Genomic DNA, 22,498 nt, shown 5'->3' on the forward strand with positions numbered 1-22,498 from the left:
ACTGAGGCAGGTTTGTCCTTAGAAATTTTCATGCCAGGGGTCCAATCCTTGACAATAAAGGGTTTATTATCAAAGAAGAGGGGTTCAGATTGAAGAGCACGTTGTTTATCCTCCTTGTTCTTAAAGCGAATCAGACACACACCATTAGGTTGGAAGGCGACAGTTGAAATCGATAAATCCTTCCAAATACGCCTAACAAACCCTCCTAACACTTGACTCGGTGGATTAGCACCAAGGACAAAACAAGAAATCGCAGTCGACCAGTATTCCAACTCAGGGTTGACATCCGACACATCAATCTTCAGAGAAGGAGTCTTACCAGTCACTGCAGCTTTCCCTTTCCGACGATTGCTAACCACCGTCCAGTCCTCCTCATCTGTGGATTTGTTCTCATTAATGGAGCTCAACTCTTTATCTAGGTTAAAAGCGCGTAATTCAGCTGATTTCGAACATTCTGTCTCATTTAATTGCGAATTAATTTCACAATTAGTTGTATTATTTGTCGTAATAGTACTATTTTTTGAAGTATTTTTTATATTAGCAGATGAATTATTATTTTTAGGTGATTTTGTGGTACTACTCGGGGACGAAGCTCTCCTTGTTTTCGCCATTGCAGAAGAAACGCAGAAAGCTTACTAGAATCGCTTTATCTCTCTAATCGCTTTATCAGTTCATGTAAAGTTAACCCCTTGTAAGTATATATGATGCTGTTGTTGTGGTTTAATTGAATCTATTGAGTTCTGATGAACCCAGCTGTGATTTATGCTAGTGCTGATATATGTTGCTGCTGATATATGCAGGTTTTTGAATGGCATGAAACAAATTTAATTTTTATAAAAATTAGGAGTTCGTAATAAAAACGGTTACTAAAACAAAAACCGTTGTAAGTACCTTTCACAAATACCCACCAAAATATTCAACAACAGGTTTTAAAATAAGAACCGTTGTAAATACCTTTCACAAATACCCGCGCATAATATTCAACAACAGGTTTTAAACGAAGAACCGTTGTTACTACCTCTTTCAACAACGGTTATTTAGCGTATACCCGTTGTTAAAAGTCTTCACAATTTTGGTGGGAAAGATACAACAACGGTTATTTATATGATAACCGTTGTTATATTAATCCCACCAAATTTTTGAAACACTTTCCACAACGGCTTACTCGCAACAACAACGGCTTTTAACCGTGGTGAATACTTTCGACAACGGTTTTAGTAAATAACCTAACCATTGTAAATACCTTTTACAACGGCCGCTTTAACAACGTCCGCTTTTTGTTTTTACAATGGTTTTTACCCGTTGTTATAGCCTGTATCTGTAGTAGTTAAGCGTATATTGTTGTGTAATTTTACTATTATGCTTTCCCGATTAACCTATTTGAATTTGTATTTTTGTATTCATGAGTATAATCATCTCTAACATATATTTTTCTTTTTCATTTCATATGAACTATTATCAAGGCATGTACTAAAAGAAAGCGTACTAAAAGGAAGTGAAAGTGAACCTTCAGATAAATATTAAATAGTATGGTTTCTAAATTCTAATCCGTATATTTTTAAGTTTATGTGTTTTTTTTTTCAAAACCGGAATAGATTATTGTATAGTCTTTAATACTATTTTTATTTTTATATAGAATCATGGATATAAGTATAACAAGAGATGGATCAAATTCTTGAAATAGTAATAAGGAACTTAAAAAATTTTATGAACTTTTTGGAATTCGAATTTAGGGAATATAGTTTTTTAGATTATTGAGCTATTGAAATGAAAATTTAATTCGTAATACATGGAGTAGATACCGACCATAGCATTGAATCGTAGCTAATATTTTTCTATCGATATAATAAATGTTTTTTCGGATGTAAATAATATTTGAATCATGCACGTGGTGATAAGATTTCAAAGATATTTCTATGGGAGGGTTGATGAAGAGGTCTGGAAATAATTTGGAGATAACTATACTGAGGTATTGAGTTTACAACCTTATAAGTAGGGATGACAGTGGGTCGGGGACCCGACCCAGACCCTGAGTGTCGGACCCTAATAGGTCGGGTATGGGTCTCATTTTTTTCAGACCCAATGGGTATGGGTCGGGTATGGGTCTTAAAAAAATATTTCGGGTCCGGGTCTAATTTATGAGACCCATACCCGACCCTTAGACCCTTTATTAAAGAAAAAAAATCAAAATCACAACTTTTCTGAATTCATACTGGCAGACTGTAAAAAAACCCAACTAAAGTCTCTTTCTCTTTCCTCATCCCATAAAGTGATAAAACCCAACCAAACTCTTCTGACAATACCACCACTCCATCACTAACACGAGAAAACCACCATTAATCTTGATAAGCGACTGACAACCACTTCTCTAATAGGCGGTGACCGACAACCACCATTAACGGCAGATTAATAAACTCATAATGTTAAAGTAATATGATTTTTTTTTTTTAATATTATAGACCCCATAGCTATTAATCTTGTTACTAAAGTGGTTGAAACTCGGACCCGCGGGTAGACCCAGACCCTACCCTTACCCATAGGGTCCGGGTATGGGTCCTCAAATTTTAGACCCTTGCGGGTTTGGGTCGGGTACGGGTCCAAAGGGAAAATCTCGGGTCCGGGTCCGGGTCTAGGCGGACCCTACCCAGACCCTACCCATTGCCATCCCTACTTATAAGGCGTTATTGAAAATTTTTCCATACGGAATTTATTATGTACGGATGGTTTCAACTTTTAATATTTAAAAAACTCAATTTATTATATTGCGGAGTAAAACACACGTATATATAATGAGTCGACTTTGTCATTGCTCCGTTGTCAAGTTTCTCAAAATTAGTAGTTACCACATTGTCACTTGCCGGATTCGATTTACAAAATTAAACCAAAGTTGTCAAAAAAATAAGGTATTAACTAACTAATTTCTTTGTATTTCAAGACTGTATATTTTTAAATGTATCAATAACTAATTGCTCGAACAAATATTAACAATACAATAAAAATATCAAAACTAAAACAAATAAACCCGTGAATTTCACGGGTCACAAACCTAGTTATATTTTATAGATTTAACATAATCTAAAGAAGGTAAACATAACCTTTTTTGAATTTTTCTAAACTAAACTTATAGGATCTAAACTTTTCTTAACTTATAGGATCTGAACTTAATTGAACTTATAGGACTTGAACTGATCTACCTGGTATAAAAGCTAGGTTTTTTAAAGCTCTCTTATTGGTCCCTTAATTTCAGGAGGGAAAAATACTTTTCTACTTAGTGGTGCGGCTACACAGTTTTAGGAGCATTTATTTCTTCAATTTTTCTGTTTCGATTATTTTGCTAACTAACAATGAAACTTATAAATGTGGAAACAGTTTTATTAATTGAAAGCCTCAGCAATTTGTTTTACGCATATAAAAATATAAAAAAAAAAACTGGAAAAATGAATACTTGAAAAGTAAATAAATTAAATAAAGAAAAAGCAAATAAAAAACACTAAACTAATAATTAGAAAAAACTGGACTATAATTAAGATTTGAATCTAAATTAAAAAATATAAAAATAAAATGTTAATCAAGTTGCCTTATTTACATGAAGTAGGTCCAAACTTCAATTTTAACCTCTATCACCTAAAATGTCATTCTTATTTAAAAAAAAAAATTAGATCTTGGAAAATATTGTAGAGAATAATGTATATAAAAATAAAAATATATATAATTTTTTTTTTCGAAAAATCAATGCTTAAAAAAATTAAAAGTAAAAAGTGTATTAGAACCAAAAAATAAATCTGAAAGTTTTCGTAAGAAATTATTGAGATGAGATTTTTATAAAACATAAAAATTATGAGGTTTCAAAATAAATGCAAGGGAATATAAAAAAAATCCAAATATAAGTTACGGATCATACTTAAATAAAGTTCTTCTTATTACGCTCTTCAATTAATTTCAATAGTGACTTCAAATCCATTAAATTTGCATGTAATAGGAACTATTGAAACGTTATTTCAGTATAAAATGTAGATGAGGGGGTGAGATGAGGGAGTACAAATAAGATTAATAGGATAGAAGGGAGAGGAAGAGGGAGGCTGAATGTACAAATTAAATGAGAATGGGGTGAGATGAGAAAATAGAGGCAGGTCGAGAATATGTGGGAGAGTAGTAGAATAATGACTGCTGAGTTAATGTGTTAAGAGGGAGATGTAGAGAACTAGAGATGGATTTATTAGGTTAATGACATAACAACCTACTTATTCCTTCACCTAGCGCATGCCTCTACTTCGTCTAATTTTTCTTCTTCTTATTATTATATTATGTAGTACCGTCTTAAATTAGACCTAATAAAATCAACCCGACTCGAAAAGGCTGGCCCGAGATCTGAAATTGACCTCATCTACAACACTCAAATGTGACCCGAAACCCAACCCGACCCGATCCTACTTTAACATAGGCCATAACTGACCCGACCTGATTCAAAACTACCCAACCTGAAAATGATCAAACAAAACATAACTCTAATTTACCTAAATAGACTTAAAATGACTTATATGAAATCACATTTCATACGGAGCATTATTTATGTTAAAATAAATAATAAATCATAAATGGGTAATTCAAAAATGTACATTTTTTTCCCCTAATCATTGACCCGAAAATAAGCCGACTCGAAATAACTTTACCCGCTTAATGCGACTAAAATACTCGAAAGAAACCCAAAATGACCCGACCCGATTGACCCCTTTTGCAACTATACATACCGCCATACCTTTTTTTACTGTGTCATTTTCGTTCCCGTCCATGTAACTGATGTAAGTTAAATGTAGAAAATTTTATTGGTTCTTTGTATAAGTCTAAAGTGTAGTATTAAAATCATGTTAGGATTATTAAATATATTCATCTTTAGATTGGTTTTGAATTAATTTTTTCGATTTAATTGAATTCATTTTATAAAAATTTAGATCAAATTTACTTATATTACGGAGTATTATTTTGTCTAAGCGATGGAACTATATAACATATGTGGAATTTTTATGTCCGAGTTATGGAATTATCTAAATTATATCTAAATTATTACAGATAATACATTTATTAGTATATTATATTTTTATTTTACTCAAGTTGTTGTATATTAAATCTCGTGCAATTATATACGGACGACCTTAATTTGTAACGCTATTATTGTTAATGTTATTATTATTATTATTATTATTATTATTATTAACATATTTTGAATATCGTAATTAATTTAATTAAAATATCAACCTGTGCACTTTCGAGTATTTGTAACGTTTTAGATTACTTATACATCTGTAGCATACTTTCATCGGATAGCATTAATTTAGTAACTAAAATTATATGCACATCAAATCTTCAATTATAAACTTATTTGTATTGTCATGATATTGAACATTTAATTACGCTCATTTATATGCTCCAGTATCCATGATAGCTTCTATTATTACGATCCGTGCATTTTTTGCACGGGTTTAAAACTAGTCTTATATAATCTAAACTGTACTTAAAGAGAGTGACTTTAAGTTCAAAAGAACATAATCTTAGTCGTAATAAAAATACGCATGAACCTGTTTATCAAAGCTCTATTAATTCCAGTAAGGATCTTCTGTCCCATTTGGTGTCCCATTCCGTGTCCCACTCCACACACATTTTGACACATCAACACTTTAGCATATGTGTTGCATATTTTTTTATTTGCAGCAAGTGACGTGTCAAAAGATAAGTGGAGTGACATATAAAATGAGACACAAAAATGGGACAGAGAATCCTTACCCTAATACAGCTGCCAAAAAAAAAAAGCTCTATTAATTAACCTGTTTTGGTTTTAATGGTCAAACAATACTATATTTGAATCTTTGATCGTTTTTCACCTCTTAATAAGCACTGGCTACATGTATTTTTGTAAAAATGTTTACGTAAACAAATTGTTGTGATGATAACAAATCATGTTTTCATTTGTGGTCTCTATTTTATTAATATATTGGTTTATTAAGGTTGTGCGTTGTTTTTGTCTTATTTTTATAAAAAAATTAGACTATAAGTATCTTCTATCGACAATCAAAGCTAGAGGTGTTAACGAGCCGAGTCGGAGCTTGGCCTTGCTCGGCTTGTGCTCAAGAATCAAAACTCGAGCTCGAACCGATCTCGAGCTTACCCGAACTTGAAAAAAAGTGCTCGTTATAAAGCGTGCGAGCTTTAACGCGAGCTCGAGCCAAACTCGAGTCTATATAAAACTGTTTATTTTTTTATTTTATTTTTCTTTCGATATTTTTTATAACAAGGCTCGAAAGTTATATGTAAAAAAATTTGGCAAATCAGCAAGACATTTGAAATGTGTGATACAAAAATATAATCATAATAAAATATTTTTTATAAAATATGAGCAATATCTTATGTAATCACACAAGTTCGAGCCGCTCGTGAGCTTTTTGAGTCGAGTCAGCCTTTACTCGGCTTGACTCATTAAGCTCTCGAGCCGAGCCCGAACCCGAGCCGAGCTTGCACGAGCCGAGCTTTGACCGAGCTTTAACCGAGACGATCTAAAGTAGCTCGCGAGCTGTCTCGTCTCATTAACACCCCTAGTCAAAGCAATATCATGCTAAAAGATAGTTAATTAATAACTTAATTGATACTCCCTAAAAAAAATAACTTAATTGATACACCCTCTAAAATCGAGTATTTCTCTAACGGAGTATTCGATTAATTACACACCAAAACATGCATGTACACCTTACTCCGTTTTTACTTTTGACTTTTGAGCAAAGTCTAGCATGTGACAAGGTTAGAATTTAGAAATTGATTAACAACTTGTATACTTCCTTTTAAGGCTTTCCCAAATGGATTTGATTACCTATTCAAAATTTCAAGGTCAAGAGTAGCCCATACTTTTCTCCTACCCTTAAACCGGTTACGTAGCTCCTAAATTATAGTTCATCGTTGTCAACAAAATAAAATACTGGTAACCTCCTAAATTATAAGCCATCACTACTTATTGTTTCTTGTTTATTAACAATATGAACAATACTTGTAATGACTTTAGGAGACCGTCTTAAACATGCGATGCCATACACGTTAGATGTCCATATTACAAATATGGGAATACTAGAGTCCCCTAAACTACTAGATAGCCATCTAACCAAGCTAATATTACAAGTGTACTTAACCGAAACAGAAAGACGACATTTCTTGACCGGAGGATGATAATGATCTATACATATGAATGAATAATGTGTGCACCGATTCTATATACGAGACTAATGGATACAAAATACAAACGTTAGACCGTGCCGGTAACATTATTCCACATTCAACAAACACATATTTACACTACGTAATGCGAAAAACAAATGTCTAACTTTCTAATTTTATCCTCGTTTTGTTTAAGAAAAGTGCAAAGGTTGACAACTACTCAACGTGGAACTCAAAGCGGATAAGGAAAAGTACGTGTACTAAGCATTTTGTGTACCTATTTCTAGATCTGTCAAACGAGTCAATCGGGTCGGGTTCGGGTCTTTTATTAATTTTGGGTTGATTCGGGTCAAGTCGGGCCATTTCAGGTCTGTTTCGGGTTTGCTAGTCGGGTCTGTTTCAGGTCAAGTGGGTCGGGTTATTTCGGATCGGGTCATTTTCGGATCAATGAATAAGAGAGAAAAAGTCATTTCAAGTCTTTTCGGTTCAATTAGAGTTATGTTTTGTCGAGTCATTTTCGGGTTGGTTGGTTTCGGATTCATTTTCGGGTCGGGTCAGTTACGGGTTAAGAAACCTCGGGACGTGTTCGGATCGGGTCGGGTCAATTTGGGTTTCCAGGTCACTTTTAAATCTCAGATCAGCCTTTTTGGATCGATTTACTTTTGCCAGATTTACCTATTTCAAGCTTTATATACGTAAATTACTCAAATACGGATCCGGAGTATCTAAGATAATAATAACACGTACGGAGTCCTCGTCACATTTCCATCCTCCATCTATTTGAAGTAGTATTTATAATATTACGATGATGGACTTTGTGACAAGAGTTGTAAAATTGACTATTTCATTATTAGTGGTTAAGCACGTAACTTTTTGTTATATATATAATCCCCAACAGCCCTAAACCATACCCAACTATTTACAATTGCTTTTGTTGCTTACTTTTGCATATTTAAACATATTATTATTATCTTGTATTCTTACTTCTACATACTCATAAGTCATAAGGTATTAATAAGTTATTAATCGTCGTGATTCGTGAATCTCGTGATCCTGCTCAATTAAGGTACATTTACTTTCTTATACAGGGAACTCATCAATTCATTCAAATGCAAGAGTTTTTGTTCTATCTAATGGATCAACTGTCATATGTCAACCTAGATTTTGTGGTAGGGAAAGCTATATTTCGTACTTTTTATTCTTTTCACATTTGTTGTAACTTGTACTCAACCTACAACAATATTGATTAATTAGGGACATAACTTCACAGCTAGAGCGTTATAAACGGATACATTGCTCTAGGTGATTAAATCATAATCATTTTGACAAACAAATCAATCTAAATCCTTGTTATAAGATTTGACTTACATATTTGTCTTAAGTGATTATTTATAGGTTAAGTTTATGGCAATCATCCGGGTGTTGATTCAACATTCGAATTTAACGGGTTTAGAACGTGTTAGGGGTCATTTGAAAAAATACGTTGTGTTGTAGGTACCCACTTTGTTACAGGCAAATGGGCCGGGCTCTAATGAATTGTCCCGTCCATAAACAATATGTGCATTTTCTTCCATGTTTAGTTCACTAATAACTAGGAGAGTTTACCTGTTCATGTGGTGGGTGAGACGTGGGACTACATGTTTTATACGTGAAATATATTATGTGAATTCATAAATCATATCGAATCATATAATCACAAGAAAACTATTGCTGAGTCATCTGCTCTCTTTCTTTATACTCCAAATTATCCAAACTATAAATAAATCAGCAATAATAGAATTTAGTATATGATTTTTCAGGGATTAAGATTGGGCATTGAAGGAAGAAGAAGGGGCAGACTGGTAGAGAATCAATCAGCAATGAGGGGTCAAAAAATATTATGGTTTGCGGTCAGTGTCTTGATCATCATGGTTAATATTTGGAGCGTAAAATCAGCGGTAATGGCAGAGTCGTATATGAGATACAGGGACTCGAATCAACCTATTGAAGTTCGAGTGAATGACCTCTTAAGCAGAATGACATTGGAAGAGAAGGTAGGCCAGATGACACAAATCGACCGTGAAGTAGCCTCATTTGATGTTGTCAAGACTTATAATATAGGTAATTCTCGTTATCTGAGACATTTATTTATATTGTTTTCATTTGACTTTATTTACTTACTGGAATCCTGCAAATTCATGTCGATATATATGCAGGAAGTGTGTTGAGTGGAGGAGATAGTCCACCGTTTCCAAAAGCCAAAGCTGAAGATTGGATTAGCGTTGTCAACAGGTTTCAAGAAGGGGCATTATCGACGCGGTTGGGGATACCCATGATTTACGGGATAGATGCGGTTCATGGTCATGCCAATGTCTTCAATGCCACTGTTTTTCCCCATAACATTGGTTTAGGAGCTGCTAGGCAAGTTCTTTGCATTCCTTCTTTTTTAATACTCCACTACTTCGTATTTAAGAGTCAAGTTGTTGCTTCTTCACATGCTCTTTCGCCTTTTCATACGTTAAAGAGTCCAACAATATTGATTGACAACTTGCCAATTTTTGTTTAAGGTAATATTTAATACAAAATTGGAGACAGGGGAGGCCCCTAAATTACCTCTAAATCTTGTTATATACTCCGTACCCGTCATTTCCAATCTTACGGACCTCGTCTCAACTTTTTTAACGAGAAATTTTAATAGAACGTTACTGATATTGAGTTTCTTAATTATCACACTTTATGTTAAATGTAATGCTTTTATTGTACTGCCAACCAAACTATTCCACCATGACCCAAAATGAAATTTGCCTCGGACACTAGAATAAACTTACATGCATTTTAGCGACTCATTTTTCTTTCATTTGATCAAATCCAAGGAGTATTTGACTATAAACCCGCAAAATTTCAAGCAATGCTTAATTTGATGTTTGATCATTAAAAATGAGTGTTAATCAAAATAAGCAATGGGAATTACAGAGATGTAGAGCTAGTTAGGCGGATTGGTGCGGCGACTGCCCTGGAAGTTAGAGCTACAGGCATCAGATACGCATTTGCTCCTTGTATTGCGGTAATTAGCTTCATCCTTTGAAATTTACTCTCTCATTTAAGACCGGTGTACGGATTATTAAAACCGGTTTATCTCAGGGTATCATTACATGTTCCTTCATATGGGATAATTTGAATACATTTCATAATACAACGATCTTAGGTGAGACCCGAGCTGTCAGCTACTCAGCTGTCCTCAATATTTGGTGAATGTTCTTTACAGGTCATGACTTGTGACTTGAACTGGTGAATATTCTTTACAGGTTTGTAGAGACCCAAGATGGGGCCGTTGCTATGAGAGTTACAGTGAGGATCCCGAAATTGTGCGCGAAATGACAGATATTATCTTTGGTTTACAAGGAGAAAACCCTCAAGGGTCCCTCAATGGGGTGCCTTATGTTGGACAGAGGTATGAACCTACACAAACACTCCATGTCATGTAAAAATATACAGTTTAACAGAACAGCTGGGTCCGAGTCTCTATTAACACGAGTACACAACATTGGTGGTTGAGTACGAGCAGCATTGGCATTTAGCTACATTGGCGGATCCATGTGTAACTAACTACATGGGTCCTCGGAAACCTTCAAAAAAATTCAAGTCATACTCCGTAAAGACTAGTAGACCTGGCAAAAGTATACCGAATCCGAAAACCGATCGAAAATACCCGAATCGACACCTAACCGTACACCCGAAAGGTATAACTGAACTTCACCCCGAAACTTGAATCGACCTGAACTGATTCGAAATCGAACCGAATTTGTAATATCCGAAATAGACCCAAGATCGAATGAACCTGAACTGTTTCAACCTGAATTGTTTTAATCCGAACCGATATATACCTGAACCGATTCAATCCGTACATTGATGACAGAAACCCAACATTGAAACCTGAAATGACCCGAATGTACCTAGGCGTCACATTTACGGTGTCTTTTTGTACATGAGTGTCACCCCTTTGACGTCAATGAATTAATATTATATCGTAGTTATGCAAAAAAACATTATTTATTACTTTTTTTAAAAAAACTATTCGTATTACATCCAATCTTTTGAATAAAGACCTAATCCCTTGACATCCGATCCGATTATGACCTGACTCGAATCTCATCTGCTCTGATATTGACCCGATTCGAACCTTATTTGCACCGATATTGACCCAACTCAGACCTGAACCAACCCGAAATATCTACAACCGATTAAAAGTGAAAACTGAATCCAACCTGAATTGAATCGAACTGAAATCGAAAATAAAGATAAACCGAAATAAGCCGATCCGAAAGAACCCGAACCGAAACTGATCCGATTGACCCGTTTGCCACCTCTGAAGACTAGTGATGTATAAATTTTTAGCAGGACACCGTAAACAAAATTTTCAGTCTGATTCACATTTCTCTTTCATGATTAACTGATTATGTTTACTTGGTTTATATTATATGGATGTGTTCAATAGGGAAAAAGTTGCGGCTTGTGCTAAGCACTTTGTGGGTGATGGAGGGACAACCAGAGGTATTAATGAGAACAACACAGTAATTGACACAGCTGGGTTGTTTAAAATCCACATGCCTGCATACTTTGACGCCATCAGCAAAGGAGTATCAACCATCATGGTGTCTTACTCTAGCTGGAATGGAGTTAAGATGCACGCTAATCGCAATCTAGTCACTGGTTTTCTCAAGAACACTCTCCAGTTTAAGGTAATGCCGACTTACAGCCCCTAACTAATCATGGTTCTTATGGAGGTTCATGTTAGCTGATCCCAGACTGATTAGGCTTCTCTGTTGTCGTTTTTGACTACAGGGCTTCATTATCTCGGATTGGGAAGGAATTGACAGGATAACTTATCCTGCTCATGCCAACTATACATACTCTGTCTTAAAAAGTGTACGAGCTGGAATCGACATGGTTAGTGCCTTGCAATGACTTGATTGTTCATGAATTGTTTTTAGAGATGTTCATAGGGCCATGGCCTTTTGTCTTTTGCATCCCACCCATGTGGCTCAAAAGAAGAGGCCTGCACCGTATCTAACCCTAGATCACATTTAGTCACCTAGTTTGCTGATAAAGGTAATATGATGGTATGCGAAATATACAGGTCATGGTCCCTAAAAACTACACTGAATTCATCGACATTCTGACCTCCTTGGTGAAGAACAACTATATAAGGATGGAGCGCATCGATGATGCAGTGAAGAGGATTTTGAGGGTCAAGTTCACTATGGGTCTATTCGAAAACCCTATGGCCGATACTAGTCTAGTTCACGAGCTTGGCAATCAGGTAAAGATAACATACATACCTGACAGAAAATATGGGTTCAGATTTCCTATTCTTCTGTTCATTATAAATTAATTACCTCAATACAAATAATCAAATATCACAAGCAAGATTCAAAAATGTAGGCACATAGAGAATTGGCAAGAGAGGCAGTCAGAAAAACTCTTGTTCTACTGAAGAATGGCAAAGACGGAGACAGTCCAGTACTGCCCCTCCCAAAAGGAGGATCAAAGATACTAGTAGCTGGTACTCATGCTCATAATTTAGGCTATCAATGTGGAGGATGGACTATCAATTGGCAGGGATTCTATGGTAACGACGACAATAGAGGTAACTTGAATTCATCAATTCATGATATGGTTGTTCCTTTCCTGTTCTACAATATCATTCAGCCAACCAGTCCGTCCAATTGTCTACGGGTTACTCTGAGATTGTCCCTTTGTGCGCGTTTCAGACAGCGGTGAAGAAACTAGGTCATAAGGCTAAAGCTTAACCTATCTGAATGACCCGACCTGATCTCAATCGTACACAAACATAATAACACAACTATACCTAATAATAACACACCCGAAGCATAGACGACCTTGAAATGACTTGATAAAAAATGAATCCAATGCCGTTATATCCTAACCCCTAATGCTTGAACTAACTCGACGTGTATCCCACCTAAGTGACTCATCCTCAAATCTGGGCGCGTGGCTACTTACATGAGTTACATGACTTACATGTCTTTGCTGCCAACCATGGCCAAGAGCCTATTTCTAAGATACTCGCAAAAACTATATATTTGAAAATTTGCATAAACAAAAGGAGCCCAAATGGAAGTAAAATTAGATGATTTTCACTAAATACCTTGTTTGATGACCAGGAACCACAATCCTCGACGCAATAAAATCCACAGTGCACCCATCCACTGAAGTTATATTCGAAGAGAACCCAGATCAAGAATTACTCAACTCAAACGATTTCACCCACGCCATCGTTGTTGTGGGTGAGCCTCCATATGCAGAGACGGATGGCGACAGTCAAACACTGACAATGATCGAACCAGGACCCTCTGTGATCAGCAACGTCTGTGGGGCCCTGAAGTGCGTGGTTGTCGTCATATCAGGCCGGCCCATTGTAATTGAACCCTACATGGCCCATATTGATGCCTTGGTTGCAGCATGGTTACCTGGTACAGAAGGCCAAGGTGTTACTGACGTGCTATTTGGTGATTATGACTTCACCGGAAAGTTGGCAAGAACTTGGTTTAGGAATGTCAGTCAATTGCCAATGAATGTGGGTGACCTGAATTATGACCCGCTTTTCCCCTTTGGATTTGGTTTAACAACTAATCAGGTTCGGGACTCGGTAACTACATCGGCTGTTCAAGACGAGTGATGACATTTGCCTGAATCTGTGCAGAAAACATGTCAATTCAGCAGAAGATATAGATTTGGTTGATTGATTTATTATTTTCGTACAGAAAATTATAGATTATAGATGACGAAAATAAAGGTTCACTGTGCATACAACGATTCCATTTAATGACTTGTTTTATAAAATACAGAAATAACACCAATTGTCTCTGATCACTCGTTTTTTTATTGGGTTAATTATTTGTTGTATTAATACAACGGTTTTACACAAAACTAGAAGACAGAGAGAACACAACATCAAAAGTGTTTTTGATTAAAAAACAGGGTAATGTAATGTACATGATTACAAAGCACTATATGAAAGATATCAACACACAAACTTTCAAGTTTATCAATAATCCGGATTTATTTTTACAAAGAATCGGAACCCACGTGAACACAATTAGCTCTTCGACTTGGAATGCTTGACAAGCCAATCGATAACAGAATCAATATTGGTGGAGTTCTTGCAGGAGATCATGAAGCAACACACCTCTCTGTTTGTAATTGACTTGAGATCCCTGCACAATGCAAAATCAGTTCAGAACTTAGCAGGTCTAGGGGCTTGTAGAGGGAAGGAAGAGATTAATGGCTTACATTTCGTCCATAAGTGCGTCTTTGGACAGAGCTCCGGCCTTGTCTATTTTGTTTCCGAGCACCAGTAAAGGGATGCCATTCAGTGAGGGTTTGCTGAGCAGATCATGGAGTTCACTTCTCGAGGTGCTCATGTTATCATGATCCGCAGCATCCACAACATAACTATACAATAACAAATCAAGGTTTTCAGCATCGTCCCGAGTATCACCTATTCACCTTTCAAATGCTAACTAATAGAATCTTCGAAGATAAAATCGAGTCTGTGAAAAAGAGAGAGAGGATATCATACACAATAGCAGAAACAGCGCGGCAATATCTCTCCCACATACTGCGAAACCTCGGCTGGCCACCAAGATCCCACAGCTTTATAGTAACATTCCCTTTGGTCACCTTCTTCATATTGAAACCCACCTGCAAAATAAATGCCGAATGTCATGTAATTTAAGCTTTATATCAAATAAATGCATTCACTAGTGTATCATGAGTTTCTAGTGAAATAACAGTAACACATACTGTAGGGATCATATCCTCACTATATCCTCCAGTAGCTACGACATTCACCAGTGAAGTCTTTCCGGCATTCTGTAATCCAATCAAGGAAAGCTCCATTTCTTGCTTGAAAAAGAGGCTATGGAATAGTCACCAAGGTGAAATTAGTAAACATCAGGGAGCCAAAGTAGTTATAGCTTTATATGTTCCGGCAATACAAAAGATTCAATCAAACATGTCATATTGAATATGGTAAAATAAGCGGGGAATAATCATCTATTGTAGTTATAAACTACTCCTGCCAACTTCCCATTCAAAGAACCAGTCGTAAATCAAATTCATGGCATTTCAAAGACTCCAGTATCTTAAATCAAGAACCACCAACGATCATTGTGTAAGAAGCTTCTGATTTATTTTCATTCCGTACTAGAGTCCCGGTAGATCAGATGGATATAGCAGTAAGTAGCAATCATTTCACCGATTTGATTAAGATAACAGGCTCAGAGTATAAATGATCTCTAAACGTGAGCAACGACGAAAAATGAAGTCAAGATTAGAATTAACAGCACCTCTTGATTTAATTTGAACCCTAAAAAAACATCCAAATTTCATCTAAATGTCACACATAAACAAACTTGGCAGGTTTATACTTTATATAAGCCCAAACTTCCTCTAATTGCCAGGAGTAAACTTGGGCTGCCTCTCAGCAAACAGTACGCTATTTCCTAGCGTTCATAAAGTTAACCACCTGCCTCTAATTGCAAAGTTTATTCCCGAGAACAAGGCAAGCCGAAATATTAATTGGCTAATCACCCACCCCCTTTTATTCACTTTTCTATGTTACAAATTGGTTCTATAAAGACAAGGATTTTAAGCAGACAACAATAACACGCGACAGTGGTAGGGTGTGAAATTGTGAACGTAGCCTTGCCCTAATACCGTTGTGTCTAAAACACAGAGACAGTTGCTATTACAACTCCAAACTTCAAAAATATAACCGAATCAGTAATATGGACGTAAATGTCAGCTAATAAACACAAACTAATCCAATATCATTGGCTTACAAAGTTAACAACCAAAGGTGCAAACTTTCAGCTGTGTTCTCAATTGGGTTAATAAGCTAAACACAATTTCATCACAATTTAACATTCAAATTAATCACCAAATTCCTTAAATTGGGAATATATAATCCTACTTCTCTAATAAACCCGTACAAAAAAAAAATTGGTTAATGCAAAACAAACCTTAATTACGCATAAATTAACAACAATAAAAGGTAAAAGAAATACTAATAAAAAAAAGGAGAAAGAGGGATAAAGATGAAACCTGCGAAGCCAATTGAGGAGGGCATCCCAAAGACCCATGGTTTCTGGGTAATGACCCGAGACCCGACCCGGAACACCAGCCAAAGGTATGTTATTACTCCGTACTTATTAGAGAATAACGGAGAGGGGAGATACTCAATAAATCAATAATCCCCTCTCAAGCCTCCGGACTTCGGAGACAAAAGGGGAAAAAAAGGAATTTTTGTTGTGTTTGCCTGTTTGGAGTGTTTTTACCCTTTGCAAATTTCAGTTAGTTGAATTCTTTCCAAATAAATTCAATATCTCATGGTAGAGTATTTTTTAAAAATCTATTAAAAACGGTGGAATTTAAAAAAAAAAAAAAAAAAAAAAAAACAATTAAACGGGTTGATTATAAAAGTTTTCCCGAAATTGAAAGTGTGTGTAATTCTGAAGACCAAGTTAAATTCGATGATAAGCGGACATCAATCGATAAAATACATAAATCTATATATCTATCTATCTATCTATATTAATAAAGGAAGTTTTTTCGAGCGATTACAGAGAGTCCAACTTCTTCGAACTACTTAATTCTAAAATAAATGTGTGATAAAAATAAAATTAGAATAATAAAAATCATTACCTAGGAACATTAGAATTTTACGTTCTATACCCTATTAATATCTATTGATAGTGCTAGAAAAACTAGATAAACATGAATTCTACCATTACTACTACACGTTTTTTATATCAAAAGATGATTAGTTTTAATTATGCTAGGACTCAAACTATTAGGGAGGAGTACAATATATATGGCCGGCTTTGTAGCTGTTAAAATACCAAATTTCCAAATATGAGATTGTTTGGTGGGTTTTCCTTCCCTTAATAATTTTTATTTAGTGTGAACGTATTCTAGGGAGTACATTAGAGATTTTCAATATATTTCTCTTCTTTAAATTTTTGCTTGCTAACTTATACGTACTTTTTTTCCCTTCTGTGCAGTGCAGTATAGTCGAAGACTGTAAAATTTGGCATACATGAGGAGTTGAGGTAGTCATGGTTTTCTGTTTTCGCTTTTTACAAAGACTACATTAATCTCTCAATACATTATTTAGAGATTTACTCTATATTGTTTGCTTGCAGATATTATAATTGTGCAGTAAGCATGAGGATTGATCACAATGAACCAACAAATAAGCTCTCTTTTGCCTACCATCAAAGAACCAAGCGATACATACATTTATATATGTCCATTTAATCAGTATTTGATTTGCGTATGGTTTGTTTTATAGGTTGATGGTATTATATACTCCATAAGCAATATTTTAGTTCAATGGTGCTTATAAGGAGGGATACTCGGTTTGATTTCCTTTTTTGCATGTTTATCTCATAATTATAATAATGTTCTTTATCTGTGACACTATTGTTGGCTTTATTTGTAGTAATAAGCTGAATGTCTGCGCATTGCGACAATGTATCTTAAGAATTACTCCGTATTCCGTAAGGGTATATATTTCATCTTAATTTATTCATCATCTATTGTATATCATCATCGAGATTATTTGGATGAGGTATCTGTCGTTGACGACTTTGTTAAAGCACAAAAAATATCAAGTAGTCTGTACTAATTAGTTGACGTATTAAGGCTGCTTATGTGGGTTACTGATCACTTTAGTTTACTTTGCTTAAAACATCACAGGCAAAAGAGGATCGACCAAACGGAGACATGGAGCACGAGTACAATAGTCTCATTAGTACGCCCTTTGATTTTGCTCCATATATAAAACACAAGGAGTACAAGCACAAATGTATTTAGAGGATATAAAAAAGAATATTTTAATATTGTGGTTATCATCAGAGACGAAGCTCGGATAGAATTATTGCAGGAGCCGGATTCCATATTATTCGTGATCTATACTCAATTTGTGTTCTACTCCCTCTGGTTTTTAATTTTCTTCCCGTTTCTCTTATATATGTGAGGAGTATTATAATGAAATGAGAAGAAAACAGCAAGCCGGAGAGAGTAATAAATATGACACCATTATTTAGCGTTGCTGATATTTGTTAGGATTTCTTAGATGGTATTGATTTCTACTTATTGTTATCATATTGTTATGCAGGAGCAACGAGAGATGAATAGAATAAAATATAAATTAAAAAGGTATGCACTATATTGAACAATTTTTTTAAATAATGTTCAAAAATTAAATATTTGTCGTTTTGGTTTGGTTTTGAAACTATTTGTCGAAATGATGTCCACATAAGCTCGGAAAATTTTGAACCTGAAACACGGGACAAACCCGCCGTTGATAATGGCGTGTTTTGTACAAAATCCAAAAGAAAAAAAATCAATACTAAAATATCTTATATTATCCAACCGTATAGTAAGTGTAGAAATAATCAATTCGACCATTATAGTATCATCTTTATATATCATATATGGATGCTGGAAGAGAAGACCAATTCCAATACAAGTATACAACTAGAACCCTAGAAATACTATCAACTATATTTAAATATAGTAAACATAGAAAGTATTTAATTAGCAATTACATAGAGTACTTGACGAGAATTCGAAAATTTGCACAAAATTTAAGTGCATCTAAACGTCGATGGTTCCCCCTTCCTGTAAATCTGTAATTGAACATGACCCAACTTTTGCCCATTAACCTTTAAATGTTTCTCATAAACCTTTGAGTATATGGAGTCGTTTGGTTGCCTCGATAAAACGTAGGCATTGGGAAATCCCATGAATTGAAAAATCAAGACTTGTTTGGTTGACATATTTTTTTGTAAAATGGAGGAATTCTAACTTCCTAAGAACTTCCAATGCCTACATAATGGGGGAATTGGCTTACCTAGCCCCCCTAGGTAATTGAAAGTTCCGGTGGAATTAGATTCCTACATTGATAACCAAACAAGTTTTCTCAAATCACATGAATTCAATGTAGGAACTTAATTCCTATGAATTAGCATTTCCTAGGAAAATCTAATGCCTTCATGAACCAAACGACTCCTATGTTTCTCCTGATCCTAATTTTTGCTATAATGAATAATGGTAATTTTATACTTCTATCTATTATTGTATATTATGAGATCTAATTTTGTGCTTTTATGATTTTTCAGGGAAGAGTGAAAGGCGGCTATTTAAACATCAGAGAATTATTGCAACATTAACAATAAGATTAGTATTTTTATACTACGTATTAATGTAATATCATATCAATGTTATTGCCACTAAGCCGGTTTTTCTTACGATCTACTTTTATAAGCATTATCAGTTTCGTCATTGTTTATTTTATTTCAAGTATACATGTGTGAAGTAGTTGCATGATCTTTATATTATTATACCAATTAGCTAAAGTTTTCAAATTTTGGAGGGGTCAACCCATTAAATTGCCTTCAGTATCTGAAGGAGATTGCCTCAACTGTCGGTAGGGGTACTCCTGATCAACAACCTCGAATATCTAATCTAAGCTACTTTTTCTCTTCTTCTGGATACCATGTTATTGTGTTAATATATGTATGTTATCTTTCATTTTCGTTTGCTTAAATAAACTGTATAAATTGATATATTCTGGATAATCTCATTTTGCTCATATGCAGTATTTCTCATTACAAATTGAGCTTTTGAGGATTATAAGTTTGTTTATCGCCGCGATTATTGCCGATAATCCATTTATTGCTTCATCTAGGCCAGTCGCCCATGTGTTCATGTTTGTATATAATAATTAGTGTTGGTGTTTACGGTTTAGTACGGCGTACGTATTTGACATACATGAATGATGGACCATGGCCTACGCGAGTGTAGAAGATAACATTAGAGTTCAATCTTAATTTGACAAGAAAGGGGGTGTGAACTGTTTATTATTTTTAATATTAAAATCATTATTTTGTTTAACTAATTAGTTTTAGTTTAAGAGTCCATGGTTTATTATGATTTGAAACTACGTAGACTGCCGAAATTACGCAATAGTTGGATAAAAACCAAACTTTCCAACACATTTTTTATTACTATTTGAAGTAGTTCTCACACAAGTATACGAAAATAATGAGAAGAGAGGAGAAAATTCAAAAACTTATAATAGGATCATCTTCCCTACGTACAAAAATTTATTGGGTTTATATATGCATGGTGTGTTTTTCATTCGAGTTGTGATATCTCAGAGGCAAGACCATTTTTTTTATTCAAAATTTATCTCATCTCATAACTAATACGGAGTACATAGTATTAGAATAGAACGTATTAGAACAAACGCTAAAAGACGAGTATTGCCATGAAAATCTCTAACGTGGCTTTTCATTGTATCTTTTTGAGAAACTTTTACTCCCTCCAATCGAATCAAAATATTTACTTTTATATGGTTTTTGTGACAGCACTTTAATTGTATTTTTCTTTATTTATACACGACTTTTTTCTAAAAAAAAAAATTAAGATTAGTTTGTTTTAGGCCATATTCTTTCTAGCTTAATTTTAGCTCATTTTAATTTAGTTCAGTTCAACTCAGCTTCTTTCAGTTCACTCCAGCTCAGGCGCTCAGCTATCTCATCTCATCTCTTCACAAATTAACTTTTACTTCGGTTGAGTTTAGCCTTAACTTTTACTTCGGTTGAGTTTAGCCTTAATCAGTTCAGTTCAGCTCTGTTAAGTTCAGTTGAGTTCCTTTTAACCGAAAAGAATATAGCCTTAATAAATGAAAGAGTAAGTTTAAACCAAATAGTGTTAGATCAATTACTTTTTAGATGGGAAATCTGAAAGATCATATTACAAACGTAAAAGTATTAAAATCTCTGAGTTTATAGGTAGAAAGATTTTTTTTTTTAATGATGGATCACAAGATCTTACAAGTTGGCCCGTGCATCGCACGGGCATTAAATCTAGTCTATATTAATAAAGGAAGCTTTTTTCGAGCGATTACAGAGTCTCCACCCATACTGAAACACCTAAGATTAATAAATAATGATAATTAAATGTAAATGAAAAAAAAAAAAAAAAAAAACTATAAAGAAACCTACATAAACACAAAGTCCTAAAACCTATCAAATTGCATCACTGTTAGCTATATTGATAGGCATCCAACTACTAAATCTTTATCTTCCCAACTCTCTCTTAAATTAAAAATTAAAAAAGAAATAAGAGTTTTGTTGCATTGTAAACAATACACATATCTATAAAAGATGGTTTATACACAAACCACTATACAAGTTTCGTTGATTTTCTTTTGCTTTTCTAATTTTGTGTTATGAAGTCTATACTATTTTACATTATATTAGTCACATATATTTGTTATTTTAATTTAATTGTTTTATTGATATTATTGTTATACCCTATTTGCACATTACTTTCTTTTTTTACGTACTCACAATTCATCATATTCATTTTGGTTTTCTAATTTTTTCTTATTTGTAGGTCCTATGCTTTAATCTTTGTCCGAAAGGTCCCAGATATTTGAAGATAAAACATTTGAAGGTTTCATTTGTGTGCCTTATTCAAATAGGAATTTGAAGATTAAACTTGCGTGGCGGTGAAGTTGACGATCATAGTGGAAAATTTCTTGGTTAATATTTATGTCTTTGAATTAGTTTTAAATATTTCTCAATTTCTATTAATTTCTTTATAGTCGTGTTCTTATCTTTCTGTTAATTTTTCTGCTATTGTTTCTAAAGTAATTGAATGTAAATGCACAAGAAATTAAACAGGTAGTAAAACTGAAGTATTATCTGTTTGATTAGTGTTTCCATATAAAAAGTAAACATTTCAAGTTTTTACGGTAAAACTTTAACAAACCGGTTTTTTCCAGTTTTGATAGAAATTCTAATCGTTGTGAAATACGTAAAACAAAGAATGTCGTTGAGAAGAATATGAAGGTAAGTTTGTTTAATGTTAATAAAATAATTACAATGATTTAGCTATAACCTACACGTATAACATACTTGAATTCCTAATAAATTTGCTCTCTTAGAAGTTTTTAAGGTCTCATCTTGTGTAGGGCAGTTTTACACTAATATAATTGAAAAAACGGGTCTAAACGCGACTTTATTAGTGGATAAAAATGGTTATAAAAAAACGGTTTTACGATAAATTTGTGTAAAACCGCCTTACACAAGTATATTTGAGCCGTTTATGTCAAAACGGCTACAATTAAAGTTTAATCTTCAAGTTTAGTATACTCACTTACAAACGAATGTCTTTGCCTTTTTTTGAAAGGAATATTAGATCTTAGATATTTGTCCTACTT

At 34.3% G+C, this 22,498-nt stretch overlaps 2 protein-coding genes and 2 long non-coding RNA genes across 6 annotated transcripts; 3 read left to right on the top strand and 1 right to left on the bottom strand.

Annotated features, from left to right (window-relative positions):
• Nucleotides 1–8,072: 8,072 nt before the first annotated feature.
• LOC141623105 (uncharacterized) lies at nt 8,073–14,067 on the top strand. 2 transcript variants are annotated; one of them, XM_074439171.1, is made up of 10 exons: nt 8,073–8,260; nt 8,994–9,294; nt 9,390–9,594; nt 10,147–10,237; nt 10,479–10,624; nt 11,669–11,912; nt 12,016–12,120; nt 12,311–12,493; nt 12,616–12,820; nt 13,359–14,067. In XM_074439171.1, exons 2-10 carry the CDS (start codon nt 9,054–9,056, stop codon nt 13,871–13,873), a joined length of 1,935 nt encoding a protein of 644 aa, XP_074295272.1. In that variant the 5' UTR covers nt 8,073–8,260; nt 8,994–9,053; the 3' UTR covers nt 13,874–14,067. The 2 variants fall into 2 exon arrangements, with proteins under 2 accessions (XP_074295272.1, XP_074295271.1); XM_074439170.1 differs by lacking the exon at nt 8,073–8,260 and having other exon boundaries at nt 8,778–9,294.
• Nucleotides 14,068–14,138: 71 nt separating this feature from the next.
• On the bottom strand, nt 14,139–16,568 carry LOC141623106 (ADP-ribosylation factor-like protein 8b). Its single transcript, XM_074439172.1, has 5 exons — nt 16,303–16,568; nt 15,001–15,115; nt 14,777–14,898; nt 14,488–14,649; nt 14,139–14,411 (listed from the first exon to the last, which is right to left on the bottom strand). Exons 1-5 carry the CDS (start codon nt 16,338–16,340, stop codon nt 14,294–14,296), a joined length of 555 nt encoding a protein of 184 aa, XP_074295273.1. The 5' UTR covers nt 16,341–16,568; the 3' UTR covers nt 14,139–14,293.
• Nucleotides 16,569–16,820: 252 nt separating this feature from the next.
• On the top strand, nt 16,821–19,545 carry LOC141621278 (uncharacterized). 2 transcript variants are annotated; one of them, XR_012532188.1, is made up of 4 exons: nt 16,821–17,309; nt 17,403–17,765; nt 17,959–18,420; nt 19,386–19,545. It is a non-coding gene; the product is annotated as an uncharacterized LOC141621278 (long non-coding RNA). The 2 variants fall into 2 exon arrangements; XR_012532187.1 differs by having other exon boundaries at nt 17,403–18,420.
• A 1,777-nt stretch (nt 19,546–21,322) lies between these two features.
• Nucleotides 21,323–21,985, top strand: LOC141621279 (uncharacterized). The gene is made up of 2 exons (XR_012532189.1): nt 21,323–21,464; nt 21,670–21,985. It is a non-coding gene; the product is annotated as an uncharacterized LOC141621279 (long non-coding RNA).
• The last annotated feature ends 513 nt before the right edge of the window (nt 21,986–22,498 follow it).

This window comes from Silene latifolia, chromosome X, assembly GCF_048544455.1.
Source record: "Silene latifolia isolate original U9 population chromosome X, ASM4854445v1, whole genome shotgun sequence".
Taxonomy (NCBI): Eukaryota; Viridiplantae; Streptophyta; class Magnoliopsida; order Caryophyllales; family Caryophyllaceae; genus Silene; species Silene latifolia.

Bases quoted from the DNA above. Each gene is read 5' to 3' on its own strand.
- LOC141623106 (XM_074439172.1), bottom strand. From the start codon at position 16,340: ATGGGTCTTTGGGATGCCCTCCTCAATTGGCTTCGCAG. The intron at 15,116-16,302 runs GTTTCATCTTTA...ACTATTCCATAG, and splicing joins CTCCTCAATTGGCTTCGCAG to CCTCTTTTTCAAGCAAGAAA. The intron at 14,412-14,487 runs GTAAGCCATTAA...TGCATTGTGCAG, and splicing joins GACGCACTTATGGACGAAAT to GGATCTCAAGTCAATTACAA.
- LOC141623105 (XM_074439170.1), top strand. From the start codon at position 8,982: ATGATTTTTCAGGGATTAAGATTGGGCATTGAAGGAAGAAGAAGGGGC. The intron at 9,295-9,389 runs GTAATTCTCGTT...ATATATATGCAG, and splicing joins TGTCAAGACTTATAATATAG to GAAGTGTGTTGAGTGGAGGA. The intron at 10,238-10,478 runs GTAATTAGCTTC...TATTCTTTACAG, and splicing joins CATTTGCTCCTTGTATTGCG to GTTTGTAGAGACCCAAGATG.